This window comes from Mesocricetus auratus, unplaced genomic scaffold, assembly GCF_017639785.1.
Source record: "Mesocricetus auratus isolate SY011 unplaced genomic scaffold, BCM_Maur_2.0 Super-Scaffold_100018, whole genome shotgun sequence".
Lineage (NCBI taxonomy): Eukaryota > Metazoa > Chordata > Mammalia > Rodentia > Cricetidae > Mesocricetus > Mesocricetus auratus.
In genome coordinates, this window is record NW_024429199.1 from 9,056,461 (window position 1) to 9,075,132 (window position 18,672).

The window sequence follows — 18,672 nt, forward strand, 5'->3', positions numbered from 1 at the left end:
CCATTCATAAAAAGTCTGCACTCAAAAATCTAAAGGCCAGGATACTAAGATCAGTGATGACCTGTCAACAGAATATTTACATATTTATCCCAGATGAATACAATGTAAGAAACTATACTTTGCTTCCTTAACCCTTGATGTCATTAATGAGTGGCAGGCTGTTTACCAATTCCTGTACTACATGGGCACAAGCAGAGATATCATCTCTTTCTTCCTCCCACTGACATCTGCATTTTCAGAGACAGGTCAGTAGCATCTTGTCAACCATTCTCATCCTACATTAATAAGAGCGTGCGGGGCTGTAATTCCAGCTCTCGGGAAGCTGAGGCAGAAGGATAAATAGCAGTAGGAGTAGTAGTAGTTGTTGTTGTTGTAGGAAGAAGACGAATAACAACAACAACACTGAAATCGTACCTCTTTCCTGTATCCATTGCAATGAGAAAAATGAGACTTTATCAACTATGGCCTTCCAGCATTGAGGGAACAGTGACAACCCCCTACCAGTTTTGGAATGGGGTTAAGAGTGTGGAGGATCAAAATAGGATCCTCCTATCTATCAAAGTAGGACCCTTCCTAACCAGCTCAGAATAAACAAAATGGACTACTAGCCAAACCAAGGGAGGTTCAGAGTCCTGAAAGAATTCATCAACAGTCCACTGAGGAAATAACAGCAGATGGCCTGGATTCAGTGGGTTCACACAGACGCCTGGCTTCCTCTCAGGTCACTCAACCAATGAAAACCCGGTCGACATCCCAAATTGTGGTGCCGTAATTGATGATGCAAAAGCCGCTATCTCATCCTAAGGGGTCAGAGTTATTTTGGGTGACTGTGGCCTAGGAACACAGATTTAGGTTACCCAAAATTCCACGGTGCACTGTGGAAGCAGTTTCATCAAGTTTTTATCGATTGATGAACAAAGGAAGTCATAGATCAAGGCAGCTTTAAAATCCATTGGTGGGTACTTCAGAGAGGCAGGTGCAATATGTGGGGAGTTACTCTCGTCCTCTAAGGTGCTGTCTGGTGGCATTTGGCAGAAGTTAGTGGTCTGCTAAGCTAATAAGTCCCCAAAAGGTTTTTATCTATTGACACAAGATGCTAATTGGAACACAGTGGGGCAAGGAATGACTGTCCTGGAGGGCCAGAACTTGGCCCAAGATAAGGAAATTAGCGTTTGAACTTGTAACATTCTAATCTCTCCACGATCCTGAAATTCTAACCTGTCAGTCCGTCTCTGTAGTCACAGATCACGTTCAGGAGTTTTCCCACGTGGATAGACGCAGCTTCCTTTCACAAGTTCTTGTTCGCAGAAGGTTGGTTCAGTGAGATGCTTATGCACCCTAAGTCTGCTTTTGGGGTTTTCCTGGTGCCTGAAACAGTGTGTTTCTCCGTGTCCTGGTCAGCTAATCTACAAGGTTATCTTGGCGCTCTCAACACTACCACCTGTGTCTTTATCTGTCTCTCACAACGTGGGAGATACACAGAGAATAATCGTCTTTCCATTAGCTCAGAGCTCATACTTCGCATCATTGCTAGAACAAGCTGTCACACACACGCTTAAAGACCGCTTAAAGACCTCCAGCACCGGGCCACAGTTCCTCCCAGTCTATGCTTTAGGCAGAGGATTTGCAGGTCCCGGGTTTCTAAAACAAAACCGAAAGGGTCGAGTTCGGATTGACTGAGCTAGGCAGAAGGACAGAAACTTCACCAAATCACAAAGTTACAGCTTTTTGTCTTAGTCTCCTCCCTAGAACCCTAGTGACAGGGCTGCTTGATTTTTTTTTCCCCATAGAGAAGGCCAGCCTGGGGTTGCTATGGAGACAGGACGCTGCAACCTGAGCTGCTTGTAGGGCCCAGAAGTTGATCGCTTAGATCTCAGTAAAGCCACATATTGCTTCCTTCCATAACTCAACTCTCCTTTTAGCTAGAGCTTTTTTATTTCTTGCCGCCTATGGAAAACTCTACTCTGAACCAAGAAAGAGAAAACCAAGAGCCAGAAGAAACAGAGACGCCATGGGAAGGAGCGCCAGCAGCTTCTCCCCAGGATCCTGGTCTCCCTGCTCCTGAGTGCGGGGAAGAGGAACAAAGATCAGACAATGAACCTCATAGCAGAATGAGTCCCTCTTGGGGCCGCCAGTCTAGAGCCAGCGTCTCTCTGGGAGACCTCACCGGACCAGGGGCGCCATCCTCCCCTCCTCTGCTCCCTCCTGAATTTCCTTCCACTCCTCCCCTGATTGCATTTCCGCAGGACCGTGTGGCTTCACCACCGGCAGAGAGGGTCCCTAGTGGGATTCCTGATGCTGCTGTGACAACTCATTCTGATCCCTGGGACCCATCTGCTGCTGCTGCAAGACAATTAACTTCTCACTACACGAGCCAATCAGAGGAAAACGCCCTCCCCCGGTCTCAGCCACCCCAGGCTGACCTGCGTGGGCCAGAGAATGCCAGTCGTGACAAGCCCAAGCCCAAAGGGCTGAGATTCGACCTTTTACAGGAGGAAGACTCAGGCAGTAACTGTGATCCAGACCAGCCTGAGTTTGGGGCCAATGAAGCCACCCCCAGTATGCTTGAGGTGGCCATTCAGAATGCAAAGGCATACCTGCTGAGTACCAGCAGCCAGTCTGGTTTAAACCTGTAAGTATCACTGGGGGGGTGGAAGAAAGGACAGGTTGACAAAGCAGGGCAGGGGCAGAGTGAGGGGAGTGTCTCTGTAAAAATGTGTTGGAGACCAAAGGAGATAGAATCGGAAAGGCTTTCATTTGGAAAAAGAAAAGTTATGGATGTGGTGGCATAGGCCTTCAATCTCAGGACCTGGGTGGGAAGGCAGAGGCAGACAGATCTCCGGTTTACACAGCCTGGTCTACACAGAAAGTGTCAGGTCAGCCAGGGCAACACAGTGGGACCCTGTCTCAAAAACAAACAAAAGAGAAGAAATACAAGGAAAGTGAATTAGTGAGATAACTGTACCAAACACTTAAATCCAGGTCACTGCTGACTATTCTTTTAGGTCTTGAAGACCCTAGTCACATAGTTCAGGTATTTTTTGTTTGGTTTGGGTCTTGTTGCTGTTTGGTTTGTTTATCCTTGACTTACAAGTAGTGATAAAGTCATGAAATCCAAGCATCTACCCAGGATGCTTGTGAAATGTATTTGCCTACATTGACAGTGTCTCCTCTTGTAACCATTCCAGGATTTGTGTAACTTGACTTTATGTTCAGTGCCAGGCCAGTGCTGGGGTGGCCACCCATCCTGGTTTTCTTAGAGGTGTCCTATGATGTGAGCACCGAAAGTTGTATGCCCTCTAATCTACAGGAAACCGGAAAATCTGGCTACTTTAAAAACATTCTAGTCTCTCTTTAAACAAGTGATAACTAACTGCCCCGGTATGTTCTTCACATGTCATTGCAGCTTTAATATGAGAACTCATAGTAGGGTAGGTTTCTAGACATTTTTGCTTCAAGGATTACATAACCATCAATGAATTTTATGTCTAGAAGCAAGGTTCAAAAATATCAAATGGGGACTGAAGAGATGGTCAGTGACAAAGAGTACTGGCTAATCGTTTAGAAAACCCGGGTTCAATTCATAATTCATACCTGTCTGTAAGTCTAGTTTCAAGAGTTCTGAAGCCCTCTTCCGGCCTCCCTGGCATCAAGCACACACCAGTTGCAGACTTACTTGCAGGCAAAACACCCATATATTTTTTAATGTTAATAAATTATTTTTTAAAAAAGAAAGCATCAAATCAAATCATTCTTTTTTAATATGAAGGACCTGACTCAAAAACCCATGGATAACTAAATTTGCTTGATTCTCATTACTCATTGTTTCATTTCTCATTGCTCTTCTCCGGTCACAAGAAATAGTCAGTTCCCATGATCCCTCTGCTGCAAAGACTCTGTCCCTTAGTCTTTGCCTAGTTAGCTCCTGACCCTTTGGAACTCAACTGCCATGGAACTCTCTTGAAGGAGTGTGTTCTTGTATTTCATGGCACTTTGTGACATTTATAATTTTATAAATGTTTATGAACGTATATTTTAATGCCTGGTCCTCCCACTAGGGATCTTCAGGCTCCAAAATATGAGTAAATAGCACCAAGAACTAGAGGCTATTTCTTCCAGATACAGTGTGGGTGCATGTGAGTCCTGGAAACCCAACTCCAGTCCTCCCAAAGGGCAGCAAGTACTCTTAATCACTACATCACTCCAGGTCATAACAAAGATCTTTTTTTAAATTATGCACCTATGTGTGTGTGTGTGCTTATGAATATGGGTGCCCTTGGATCTCATGGAGCTGGTGTTTATTTTCCTCATTTCTTATTCAGCTGTCACTCAGTGTTTACTAACAAAATAGGAGGCAATGCAGTAGATTTTGATGACATTGGAAATAGATTCTCAGGCGGCATAGGCTAGAGGCCTTGCCCTATTTCCCCATCTATCCATCCATCCATCCATCTATCCATCCATCCATCCATCCATCTATCCTTATTCTGTGAATCAGTATTGTGCCAGGAGATTAAGTATACAGTAGTGTGCAAATCCTATGTGGTCCCTATAAAATCTGATGCTTGAAAACTATAGACTGTGAGTTATGAACAAATTATGATTAATTAATGGCAGGGTAAATGCAGCTATGCTAACTTAATTGTGAAATGCAGTGACACAGAATGTTATAGTCATCGCTCCAGAGGAAGGCCACACATCTAAGAATATCTGGGTAGCATGAATTGGCCTTGATGGAATAAACAAAACAGGACACAAAGTTGGGTGGGTGGATCTGGATCTGGGAAGAACTGGGAGAGGGAAGGTAAATATAGTCAAAACACATAAAATTCTCCAAGAACTAACAAAAACAGCCTAAAACAAAGGGAAGAAGCAAATAAGCCGATGGCTTGTTTTTTAACTGTATGTGGGTGGATGACAATATGAAATGCTTTCTTTAGGAGCCTAGAAACATTGAAGCAAATTGTTTCTTAAATTTTAAAATGTGATGTAGGGGCTGGAGAGAGGGCTTAGTGGTTAAGCACACCAGTTGAATATGTTTTCTTTTCTCCATTTTATATTTTAGCTTCTTTGTCAAAAATTAATCTTAATAAAATTAATAAAGAATTAATAGGATTTGGATATCAGATTATATTATATTGGTGAAGGCAAGGATGGGGAACAGAAAATAATTAAGGTAAAAGTGAAAATGCTCATCACTGTTAGTATATAGCTAAGAGATTTCAATTTCAGAAATGAAAAGTGAAATAGCTGATGTGTATTATATATCTACTAACTTAAATATCCACATCATATTAGAAGATTTACTAAAGAAAATTCTGGAGTAGATTCTATCTGGGGTGGCAGAAATTAGCTTATCTTCAAAATCTCTTAAGATTTCAAATTTTTAACTTCCCTAAAACCCAACTGAATTTGCATGAAAGAAAAACTTAAGTGTTCATGATGTTCTCTGTTTGAATAGATATGATCATCTTTCCAATGTGTTGACCGTGATATTAGATGAACGTCCTGCAGATGCTGTTGACATCATTGAAAATATAAGCAAAGATGTGAAAATGGCAAATTTTAATAAAAAATTAGATACACTCCACAATGAAAATGAGATGCTTCCAGCATATGAAATAGCAGAGAAGCAAAAGGCTCTTTTTCTCCAGGGACAGTTGGAAGGCGCTGATCCAGAACTGGAGGAGGAAATTGTAAGTGATCGCCAACTATCTCAACACCGTTAATGAGCATTGGAGTCTCAGGGAAGGGTGGGGTTTTTATGAACATACATCTTATAGCTCTGTAAATAGTAGTAAGTGATTACCACAGATCGTGATGCTACTGATGAACCCTGGAATCTCAGGAATGAAGACGTTTGCTTATGCATGCCAACTCCTCTTATAGCAGTTGTAAATAGTATTTGAATCAGACTTTTATTACATGCCTTCAGGCCTTTTCTAATCAATGCATTCCACTATGATCATATGGTCAGTTCCATGTCAGTAGCTGGTATGAAATTTTTCATCCTTTTATAGGACATTTGTCATACATGATGTCTGTCATTTTCTAGAAAGTCACTATTTGGTGCATAATTAAAGATGGCATTCCAGTCTCAGTGGATGGATCCATTCTTAGTCACCGTTCTATTGCTGTGAAGAGACACCATGAACAACTCATAAAGAAACCCATTTAGTTATGGTCTTGCTTACAGTTTCAGAGGTTTAGTCCATTATCATCATGACAGAAACCATGGCAGCACACACGGTGCTAGAGCAGTAGATCAGAACTACAACCTGATCCACCGGCCAAGAGAGAGCTTAGATCTGACATGGGCTTTGACATCTCAAAACCCACTCTCAGTGACACACTTCCTCAGACAAAGTCACACCTACTCCTTTCAAAGAGTTCCACTCCCTGATGAATAAGCATTCAAATATACTAGTCAATGGAGAACATTCTTAATCACACCATCATAGACTCATTATTCGGTGAATACTTAAAAAGCAGCCATAAATCCATATCTATTCCAGGACATTTCAACAACAAGAAATATGAAGAAATCATTTTCTCTGATACAAAGAACCTTAGTCCTGAAAAACATTAGAAAATCTAACCCCAGTAAAATGTGAAAATATGAGAAACTCCTAGAGAAGGTAGTGTTGTGAAATGAGGTACAAAAGACTATGTTACGCTTTTGTGGTGATGGTTCCGTGAGCAAACCTGCCGCGGTGAGAAAGCCTTATTTAAAAGCAAACACAGTCTGGATATTGTAGAGAATGCTTTTAATCCTAGCATTTGGCAGGATCAGGGCAGACAGATGTGTTTGAGTTCAAGGCTAGTCTGGTCTACTAAGTGAACTCCAGGTCATCAATGTAGTCATAAAGAGATTCTTTCTTAAAAGATGGGGTAGGAGGCTGGAGAAAGGGCTCAGTGGTTATGGGCACTGGCTACTCTTCCAGAGGACCTGAATTTGATTCCAAGCATGCCTACATGAAGGTTCACAACCACACCTCCATTCCAGGGAGATCTAACACATGCATGAGATACACAACCATGCAAGCAAAAATACCAATACACATAAAGATTAAAATGATTTTAAGGTAAGTACGCTGTTATATATACTGAGTGTTTAGGAGGATATATCACATAGGCTTAAAGAAGCTCATTCCATGATATTTGCAGACTAACTTGCTGAATGAAATTCCTTCAAAAGTGTCACCATAAAGGGATATGTGCCTATAATTAAAAGCTTTAAATCAAGTTGCATATTTTCTTTTAAATTAAGTTCAAAACTTAAAAGCACTTCTATTGTCACTTCTTACGTGTGTGTGTGTGTGTGTGTGTGTGTGTGTGTGTGTGTGTGTGTTTACAGTAAGCATCATTTGCCTTGATATTTTACATAGCTTAACCACGGTTCAAAGTACAATTGGTTAGGAATAAAATTCTTTAGAAATTCTTGATAGTCAAGTTGGTGAAAATATTTGGAGAAAGAATTGGTAACAGAAGGCAGGAGTTAAATAGTATTGAGTAAAAGCCTCACAAAAATTTGAACTTCAAATATTTCTAAATAACATCCTTTTTCCTAAGAGTCCATATACTTAACAATTCTGGCCTCCCATGTTCTATTAACAACACCCATTTAAAACATATTTCAAATGAATCATTTTCAAAATAGAATCCTGCAGGGAAAGGCAATAAAGACAAGGGCTTGGCCGCACCCTCAAATACACCTTGGTGCAGCAGAAATGCTGCCTGTTGCAACGAGACCCAGAGTCCTTGGATGGAAGGAACCTGTGATAGGAGTAAGGAGCTGATACCAGGCTGCTTCACAGAGTGGCATGGTTCAGATACATCCATGAGAACTGTGGAAACATTCAGTATGTGGGGACAAAGCAGATGGCAGACAGTCTCAGGGATAGCTTCATAAAGAAATGTCAGTATTACATATAGGGACGGGGCTCCCAGCTGTCTAAAGCAGCTTCACTAGGTCAGGTTCTACATCCCGATATAGGAGGTGAGTGAGAAGACACCCAGCTGTTTTGGGTCTGGAGCCCAACCGCTCTTGACCAAGCATCTTCTTATGAAGGTTCAGGCCAGCAACCATGGAATGCAGGGGCTGAGTTACGGGATGAAGAGCACAACTTCCCATCTGGGTCCAGAAAGAGAGTAAGGGCTCCTGCTGTCAGGCCTAAAGGCCTGGCTGGGTTCAGTCCTGGAACCTACATGCTTAAGGACAGTACCAACTCCAGTAAATTATCCTTCCACCTCCACAGCTGTGCTTCTGACCCCATGACGATGTAGATAAGTGGGCAGGACCAAGAGCAAGTGACACTCTACAGGGAAAGAATTTTGCAATCTTGTGACACTGGTGAGGATTTTAAAAGATATTATAGTAGCCAGGCCAGGTGGCTTTTAATCCCATCTCTTGGATGCAAAGGCAGATAGATCTCTGTGAGTTCAAGGCCAGCCTGGACTACAGAGTGAGGTCTAGGCCAGCCAGGGCTATGCACTAAGACCTGTCTCAAACAACCGAACAAGCAAACAAACAAAAAACCCAAAATGTCTTTATATTTATCTTTGTTTCTCTTCCTTTTTTAAATTAAAGTGAGAAACAAGTTTGTTTCACATGTCACTCCCAGACCCCTCTCCCTCCCCTCCTCCCTCCCCCTCCCCTCCTCCTTATCCCTCCCCACCAGGCCTCCCAGTCCCTCACCCAATCTCCACTCTGATCCCCAGGGAGGGTGAGGTCCTCCATGGTGGATCTCCAGAGTCTGTCGTGTCATCCAGGGTAGGGTCTAGGCCCTCCTTCAAGAGTCCAGGCTGAGAGAGCATCCCTCATTGTGGCATGGGCACTCAAAGTCTATTTGCATGCCAGGGATAAATACTACCCAAGGCCCCATAGATTACCCAGGCCTCCTCACTGACACCCACATTCAAGGGGTCAGGTCAGTCCCATGCTTTCCACACAGGCATCAATCTGGGGTCCAAGAGCTCCCCCTTGTTCAGGTCAACTGTTATTGTGGGTTAAACCAGCCCAGTCTTAACTCCTTTGCCCATCAGTTCTCCATTTCTGACACTGGATTCCAAGAGTTTAGTTCAGAATTTATCTGTGGGTATCTGCCTCTGCTTTCATTAGTCGCTGGATGAAGGTTCTGTTTCCCACATTCTCGGGCAATGGGATTGTATGCTGGCACTCCCCTGATTCATGTCTAAAATTCATAAATGAGTGAGTACATACCATGCTTCTCTTTTTGTGACTGGGTTGCCTCACTCAGGATGGTTTCTTCTAGTGCCAGCCATTTACCTGAAAATTTCAAGATTCCATTGTTTTTTTCTGCTGAATAGTACTCCATTGTGTAAATGTACCACATTTTCTCTATCCATTCTTCAGTTGAGGGGCATATAGGTTGCTTCCAGGATCTAGCTATTACAAATAATATATGAATATAGTTAAACAGACATCCTTGTTGTATGAATGTGCATCTTTTGGGTATATGCCTAAGAGTGGAATTGCTGGGTCTTGTGGCAGACTGAGTCCCATTTTCCTGAGGAATCTCCATACTGATTTCCAAAGTGGCTGTACAAGTCGGCACTCCCACCAGCAGTGGAGGAGTGTTCCCCTTTCTCCACATCCTCTCCAGCATAAACTGTCATTGGAGTTTTTTATTTTAGCCATTCTGACAGGAGTAAGACGGTTATCTCAGAGTTGTTTTAATTTGCATTTCCTGGATGGCTAGGGATGTTGAGCACTTTCTTAAGGGTCTCTCAGCCATTTTAGACTCCTCTACTGAGAATTCTCTATTTAGTTCTGTACCCCATATTTTGATTGGATCCTTTGTTGTTTTGGAGACTTGCTTCTTGAGTTCTTTGTAAATTTTGGAGATCAGCCCTCTATCAGATGTGGGGTTAGTGAATATCTTTTCCCAATCTGTGGGTTGCATTTTTGTCTTGCTGACTGTGTCCTTTGCCTTACAGAAGCTTCTCAGTGTCAGGAGGTCACATTTATTAATCGTCAATCTTAGTGTCTGTACTACTGGAGTTATGATCAGGAAGCAGTCTCCTGTAACAATTCATTCAAGGGTGCCTCCCACTTTCTCTTCTAACAGGTTCAGTATGGTTGGATTTATGTTGAGGTCTTTGATCTATTTGGACTTAAGTTTTGTGCATGGCGATAGGCATGGATCTATGCACATTCTTCTACATGCCAGCATCCAGTTATGCCAGCACCATTTGCTGAAGATGCTTTCTTTTTTCCATTATATATTTTTAGCTTCTTTGTCAAAAATCAGATGTTCACACATGTATGGGTTAATATCAGGGTGTTCAATTCGATTCCATTGGTCTATCTGTCTATTTTTGAGCCAATACCAAGCTGTTTTCAGGCCTATAACTCTGTAATACAGCTTAAAGTCAGGGATGGTGATGCCTCCGGATGTTGCCTTGTTGAACAGGGTTGTTTTGGCTATCCTGGATGTCTTGTTTTTCCATATAAAGTTGAGAATTGTTCTTTCAAGGTCTGTGAAGAATTGTGCTGGTATTTTAATGGGGATTACATTGAATCTGCAGATTGCTTTTGGTAGGATTGCCATTTCTACTATGTTGATCCTACCTATCCAAGAGCATGGGAGATCTTTCCATTTTCTGGTGTCTTCTATAATTTCTTTCTTTAAAGACTAAAAGTTCTTGCGATACAGATCTTTCACTTGTTTGGTTAGCGTTACGCCAAGGTATTTTGTGTTGTTTGTGGCTATTGTAAAGGGTGATATTTCTCTGATTTCTTTCTTAGTTGATTTTCTTGAGTTGATCTTGTATCCTGCCACTTTGATGAAGGTATTCATCAGCTGTAGGAGGTCCCTGGTAAAGTTTTTTGGATCACTTATGCAAGCTATCATATCATCTGCAAATAGCGAAAGTTTGACCTCTTCCTTTCCAATTTGTATCCCCTTGATCTCCTTTTGTTGTTGTATTTCTCTAGCTAACACTTCAAGGACAGTATTGGAAAGGTTGGAGAAAATCAGTAGCTCTACTATATACAGATGATAAAAGGGCTGAGAAAGAAATCAGAGAACCATCGCCCTTTACAATAGCCCTTGACACCACAAAGGAAAATAAAAATAACAGCTAGTCATTCGTAAGAATGATGAGTGCTTGTAGTTGCTCTCTCCAGCCTGTGAGTCAAGACTGTCTGAGAAGCATCTCACTTCAGTTAAGGATCCTTGGTACTTCCCTTTGGTCTTTGTAAATGCTATTCTATTGTCTACTTAGCACCCCGTGTTTATTTCCCTATATTTCTTTTATGGAATTATGTTTGTTTTCATTATTTCGAGTGTTGTTATTTACTATATCCTGTCAAGTACTGACATTTGTATTTAAAGTGTCGATCATACCAAGCACTTCAAAAAAGTTTTCCTTTTTTATCCTTTCCATTATTTCGCATATATTACTATACAGATTGTTATATACCCAACTTACATGTAAAACTATTAATTTAATACATATTTGAAATAACAACACAGATGTATATAAATATGTGTCTATAAGGTAAACTATATCTTATTTTAGCATTATTCCCTTTTTTTGAATGAAAAATGATGTTGAAGCTTATTTTTTCAAATAGAGCCTTCATATATATATATATATATCCCTCACTATACAACTATACAGGCTAGGTTGACCTCAAACTCAAACAGATCTACCTTCTAAGTACTGGGATTACATGTGTGAACCATTATGCCCGGTTTGAATTTTTATCATTAGTAATTATTAAGTTCCTTCTAAGAGTCATATAACACAAAATAGCTATCATATCAGTGAGTATGGTAAATAATCGATGTAAGAAGCTTTTCATATAAGGGGAGAACTGAAGTTTAGGAATTAACATGTTGATGCATGTCTTCATACACAAAGAGTAGAGGAGAAAGTAGAGCTAGTATCAAGACAACAGAAAAGAGGCAAGCATTCCTCTTATGAATAAACTTTTAATCATGGATATTTGTTTTCCTAGGTAGAAAGCTCTCTGCCCAATGTGATGGAATCAGCTTATTATTTTGAACAAGCTGGAGTTGGTTTGGGGACAGATGAGACTTATCGGGTGTTTCTTGCCCTCAAACAACTCACGGACACCCACCCAATCCAAAGATGCCGCTTCTGGGGCAAGATCCTGGGTCTGGAAATGAACTATATTGTTGCTGAAGTGGAATTTCGTGATGGTGAGGAGGAGGAGGAGGAGGAGGAGGTGGAAGAGGAAGGGGTAGCAGAGGAGAGGGAGGATGGAGAACGTGAAGCCAGTGAAGGTGAGGAGGATGAATTACCCAAGTCCTTGTATAAGGCCCCACAGGCTATACCTAAGGAAGAAGACAGAACAGGTACCAACAAGTATGTCTATTTTGTTTGCAATGAACCTGGAAGGCCATGGACGAAGTTACCATCAGTTACACCTGCACAAATTGTTACTGCAAGAAAAATCAAGAAATTTTTCACTGGGCGACTAGATGCGGCCATCATAAGCTACCCACCCTTCCCAGGAAATGAAAGCAATTACTTAAGAGCACAAATTGCCCGCATTTCAGCAGGGACCCACGTCAGTCCTCTAGGGTTTTATCAGTTTGGTGAAGAGGAAGGAGAAGAAGAAGAAGAAGAGGTGGAAGGTGGTCGAAACAGCTATGAGGAAAACCCCGATTTTGAAGGCATCCAAGTGACTGACCTGGTGGAATCTCTATCCAATTGGGTCCATCACGTACAGTACATTCTTCCTCAGGTAGGAGAGTATTCGGGTAGCACATAGATTTAGATTTACACGTGTTCTCAAATGATCTGTTACAGTTTACATATTGATGTGCATTAATTTGTCAACATTACTTTTATTGTACATGAAGCTTTTACATCAAGAACACTAAAAGATTACTACAGAAATGAAAACTACTTTTGAACAGTGGTTATATAGAGGCTCTGTGTCAAATGCACTAAATATAATCAATTATGGATGTAAGTACCTGTGATTCGATCGATCCTCACCACAACCCCATGAAGGTTGCAGGATTACATTTATTTTACAGTGAGGGATTGAGGCAGACAGGGTGGGAGAAATGGTAAAACAACCTTAGCTAATTCATTACAGAGTGAGGTGGGCGACAAAGGACCCAGAGCCCTTCCCCCGAAACACACTCTTGCATCTTGAGTAGAAAATCTTCACTTCCATAGAGATAAGTACTCCTGAGTACTCTAGATAACCTGAGCAATTAGGATCCCAGTCTCATCACATTTAAAAATTTGTTATTATTAATAATTAGCATTGGAAGTGGATACAAAAGAAGCCAATGGGTGCTAAATATATTATATACTTGAACATAAACCTCATAATAAAACATTATTTTGTCAGTTACTAGATGATAATAAAAATTAATACTAAAAAAAGTACAATAGCCAGGTGATGGTGACACACACCTTTAATCCCAGCACTCAGGAGACAAAGGCAGGTGGATTTCTGTTAATTTGAGGTCGGCCTGTTCTACAAAGTGAGTTCCAGGACAGTTAGGACTACACAGAGAAACCCTGTCACAAAAAAACAAAAACAAAAACAAACAAGCAAAAAGTACTGTGAAGGCCAGATATGTACCATTATAAACTATTTCACCAGGACTGTTGTGGCATTGTCTTACAGTGTCTCTATTTTAGGAATGTTCCATAAATAAGAAAGTATAGGAACAGGACATGAGTGCTTGCTGTTCTTCCAGAAGACACAGGTTCGGTTCCAGTACCCTTGACAGGCGGCTCACAATGGCCTGCAACTCCAGCTCTAGGATATATGATGTCTTCTTCTGACTTCCATGGACACCTGCATACAGACACATACACCTTTTAAAAAGATGTATGTGTGTGCGTGTGTGCGTGTGGGTGTGTGTGCAGAGTCTGATTATGCATTCCTGACTAGCCTATGTAGAACAGGCTAGCCTTGAACTCACAGAGATCTGCCTGCTTCTGCCTCCTGAATACTTGAATTAAATGTGTGTGCTACCATGCCTGGCTTTAATGATTGAATTTTAAAATGTTAAGTGATCTTAAAACCTTTCTGATGATTTCTAACCCAAAATAACATATCAATAAAATCAATCAGAACACTTCAAAAGAAATGAAAAAGTGTTTTTAGAAAAATATCACCATTTATTTCATTTATATAAAGTATTGCAAACTAGTAAAATGCATTACTGCCATTTCCATTACAATTCTGCCCATTTTAAAGCATGCATAGACCTTCAAGTTCTTTAACTCCGAGAAATGGAAAATTATTGAAATAGCTAATATAGTGACCCAGATGGAAGTCATACTTGGTAAAAGTATACAGAATGAATAAGCTCAGTGTGGGAGCATGTGTTGGCAAGCCTAGCACTGTGAAAACTGAGGCAGGGGAATCATAGAAAGTGACCCTATATCAGAATAGTTGGCCAATTCCCGACACAGAGGGACTCATCTTGATAACCAATATGACCAACCAATATGAATATTCTGACATTTGTAAGGTTGTCATTCATCCATTATACCTTGCAATGCTCATCTCCAGGGTCGCTGTACTTGGTTCAACCCTATACAAAAAAACGAGGAGGAGGAAGAGGAAGAAGATGAAGACAAAGAAGAAAAGGGAGAAGAGCCTGACTACATAGAACAGGAAGTGGGGCCTCCTCTTTTGACACCGATCTCTGAAGATTTAGGTAACTTTAAACAACTGCCAATGAGGACGCATGAACTATGTATTACGCACATTGTGTGGTAAACATTCAACCTTGGGAACCCTAAAAGTAGGGCAGAGAGCTAGGTCCCATCCCTTCTCTCCTTCCTGGTTCTGTAAGGGTGGGAATCAAGAATGCTTTTGGCTATACTAACATCCTTTAAGAAAAAAAAAAAAAGAGGCCGAAGGAGTTGCACACAGAGGAAACATGGACAGGCTGCAAATAACTGAAAAAGTTGATATCATTCATGTCTTACACAAATACATGGCATAACTACAGTAAAATGTTACATGTTCTAGATTTGTCTTCTTTTCTTTCTCAATATATTTTTTATTTAAATTAGAAACAAGCTTGCTTCATATGTCCATCCCAGCTCCCTCTCCCTCCCCTCCTCCCTTGCCCCTCTACCAATCCACCAACCCCCCACCCAAACCCCACGCCATTCCCAGGGAGGGTGAGGCCCTCCGTGGGGGAATCTCCATAGTTTAGACCCTCCCCCATGTGTCCAGGCTGAGAGAGGTTCCCTCCATATGGAATGGGCTCCCAAAGTTCATTCATATGCCATGGTAAACACTGATCTACTATCCAAGGCCCCAGAGATTGCTGAGGCCTCCTCACTGACACCACATTCAGGGCGGTCTGGATCAGTCACATGCTGGCCTCTCAACCATCAGTCTGGGGTCCAAGAACTCTAATCTACACTTGTCTCCGTATTGTTTCTTTGCTACTCTGTTTTGCTTGCAACTTTTCCATAGTAATGAACTGCCCTTCCTTTGGTTATCAAAACTATTCCCTCTGGTTACACAAACTTCTCCTTTAGCAAAGGCTCTGTTGCAAAAGTGTTTATACATATGTTTGTTATATATTTACATGTGATATAAATGTATATATATGTGTGTGTACTATGCATATATATGCTTAAAATTATATTGGTCAAGAACACTAGTAAAATATTCTTAATTTTTACAGCAAATGATGATTATTCTACATTTATAAAAATCACTTCAGTTACCAGTAGATTCTTGTCTATTTTAGACCTAAGCTTGTAACTTTCTCATTGGGTTTCAGATATTCAAAATATACCCTCTTGGACAACACGACTGTCCTCAGTTCTCATTCCACAGTATGCTATTGCTGTCCTTCGATCTAATCTTTGGCCTGGAGCATATGCCTTTTCCAATGGCAAGTAAGTATCTGGCCACTTACAAAGCTATATGAAACCAAACCAAACTCAACAGCTTATAGTTTGGTGAGTGCAAAATCGAAGCAACCATCAGGACATAAAGCTGGGAAAGGATTTATTTACTCAGGGCAGGTGAACAGAACATAGAAATCCATTTCAAACCACCTTCCTGGAAAAGGATGGAAAAATGATGACTTTGTTCAGGGAGCCCATATATTTATCCAAGGCTGAGTCACTCCTGAGTTTACTGGGTTGTAAGCACTGCATTTCCAAGCACATTCAATCTAAAATCACAATTCAGGAAGGAAGACAGATACGTTTTGAGACATGTTTAGCTGAAGGTCATAAATAACAGGGTTTGGGATTTAAATCCTAGATAGGAATGACTCTGTGTATGCTCAGTTTGCATCAGAAACTTTAGACAGAAACAAAGGATACATTGAAAGCACATTAACATAAGCATTTGGCTTTCAAAGTGCTAGCCTTGCTTAGTGTCTATATTGGACATGGTTTTACATCACTCACTAAGTGAGTGGAGAGTTTAAGATGCAATTGAATTAGACATTATTTTGATGAGCATTTTGCTAGAAGATATTTAAAATGTTTTATTAGGTAATCACTTTCAAGGGAATTAGATCAAGAAGACTGCTGCAGCATTTTAAATGTCTTGTTTTTAAAAAAACATGGTTCCAAGATATAGTAACAATACACTATTACTATAAATGGGTCAACTTTTCTTAAGAGATATGGCTTTATTTTCTTTTCACTTACAGGAAGTTTGAAAATTTCTACATAGGTTGGGGTCATAAGTATAGTGTGGAGAATTACACACCCCCAGGCCTGCCACCAGTCTATCAAGAATATCCCAGTGGACCAGAAATTACAGAAATGGATGATCCCAGTGTGGATGAGGAACAGGCTTTCAGGACTACACAAGAGGCTAGTGTACTTTCAGCTGAGGAGAATGAAGAAACTGAAGATGAAGATGAAGATGAAGACAATGATGACTAACACAAAAGTAGCCCAGTCTTATGGGGCACGAACACACACAAATCTTTTATGGGGGACTGATTTTATATATACACACATATATACTGGAAACATATATATACATGTTGGAAATGATGGTGCAAAATATCAGTCCTTTAAAGTTATCAAATGAGGACGGTGTGGAGAAATGGCTCAGTGGTTAAGAAAAACTTTGCTCTTGATGAGGACAGGAGTTCAGTTCCCAGCACTTAAATTAGGTGCTCGAGTCTAGGAAATCCAATGTCCTCTTGTACTCTCCAAAGGCACTACACATATGCATGCATGCATGATCACACACATAAAAATAAGTCTTTAAAAATATGTTAAAAGCTACTAGTGGTGAAACACACCTTTAATCCCAGCACTTGGAAGGCAAAGTACGGAAGATCTCTTTGAATCCAAGGCCAACCTGGTCTATTGAGTTCCAGGACAGCAAGGGCTACATAGGAAGACCATGTCTTGAAAAATCACAAACCTTTTAAAAATGTCAAATTGGAGACTTCATATATAGAACTGCTGGTAGTTACAAAAGTTGCCCACTGGATGTCCCAAAAATTCATGTGATCACATCACCACTGTAAAAATACCTACAATTAAGGTAATTAACACTTAAGTAATCCTGATTTGAAAAGAGATCAGTAATTTTTTTCCTCTCTTTGACAGGATTTCACTATGTAGCTCTTGCTGTCCTGGAGCTCACTATTGTAGGCCAGGCTGTTCTCGGACTCACAGAAATCTACTTGCCCCTGCCTCCCAAGTGCTGGGGTTACAGGTGTGAACCACAATGCTCAAATTTAATTTCTAATATGTCAAGTATTAAAAGTTATAGTTCACGATGCTTCTTGGAAATGTCTAGATTTTGAGTGCCAAGGGATATGGAGCTTAAAACATTGATAACCAGGGGCTGGAGAGATGGCTCAGTGGTTAAGAGCACCTGTTGCTGTTGCAGAGGATCTGGGTTCAGTTCCCAGCATCCACATGGTAGCTTAAAACCATCAGTTCCAATGCCTTCTTCTGACCTCCATGGGTACCACACACTCGCAGGCGTGTGCACGTGCGTGTGCGCACACACAACCCCCCCACACACACACAGAGAATGTGTATGCAAATATGTATGCATGTGTATCCATTCTTTTTCCTGGAGGAACACTCACAAATCCAAAATGGAATAAAAGTTGTAAGGGTATTCAAAGTTTAGAGTTTCTGTTTTCCACAACCTTTCCATTAAACTTCCTGCTCACCTAAACTAGTTGGTGGAAAAATAATTACACAGAGACGGGACAGACTGACATTCTCTACCACTCTAAAACATTCTCATTAAAGTCATTTTAAATTTTATTTTGTTATGAGTGTTTTGTTTACATGTATGTAAATACAGGCCTGATGCCTACCAAGGTCAGAAGAGGGTGTTGGATGGCCTGGAACTGGCATCACAACAAATGGTTGTGAGCCACCATGTGATTACTGGGAATTGAACATGGGTCCTCTTACAAGAGCAGGAAATGCTCTTAACCAGTCAACTCTTCATCCCCCTGGCATTTTAAAATCTAAATGTGCTAGACAGACATCATGAAATTATGAATAAAGCCTTGGCACTATTCCTGAATATTGCTTTTATTGAGGGGGATTATAAAAAGGAAAATATAAAATTGATACAAGTGTGGGATCCCACAGATTAGTGCTTCTCAGACTCTATAGTAAAGGACCAATTAAAAATAATTCTTTGGGGTGGAGAACTGTCTGAGGCTAAGA

At 40.9% G+C, this 18,672-nt stretch overlaps 1 protein-coding gene across 2 annotated transcripts; it reads left to right on the forward strand.

Annotated features, from left to right (window-relative positions):
- The first annotated feature begins 1,827 nt into the window (after positions 1-1,827).
- Positions 1,828-18,258, forward strand: Rsph4a (radial spoke head component 4A). 2 transcript variants are annotated; one of them, XM_005073280.4, is made up of 6 exons: positions 1,828-2,632; positions 5,462-5,696; positions 11,990-12,742; positions 14,543-14,690; positions 15,777-15,894; positions 16,665-18,258. In XM_005073280.4, the coding sequence occupies exons 1-6, from the start codon at positions 1,950-1,952 to the stop codon at positions 16,900-16,902; spliced, it is 2,175 nt and encodes a 724-aa protein (XP_005073337.1). In that variant the 5' UTR covers positions 1,828-1,949; the 3' UTR covers positions 16,903-18,258. The 2 variants fall into 2 exon arrangements, with proteins under 2 accessions (XP_005073337.1, XP_012971195.1); XM_013115741.3 differs by lacking the exon at positions 14,543-14,690 and having other exon boundaries at positions 16,665-16,829.
- Positions 18,259-18,672: the final 414 nt, after the last annotated feature.

Excerpts from the sequence above, each read along its gene's own strand:
- Rsph4a (XM_005073280.4), top strand. The coding sequence starts at position 1,950 with ATGGAAAACTCTACTCTGAACCAAGAAAGAGAAAACCAAGAGCCAGAA. Across the intron at positions 14,691-15,776 it reads ACCGATCTCTGAAGATTTAG|ATATTCAAAATATACCCTCT; the intron begins GTAACTTTAAAC and ends ATTGGGTTTCAG. Across the intron at positions 15,895-16,664 it reads TATGCCTTTTCCAATGGCAA|GAAGTTTGAAAATTTCTACA; the intron begins GTAAGTATCTGG and ends TTTCACTTACAG.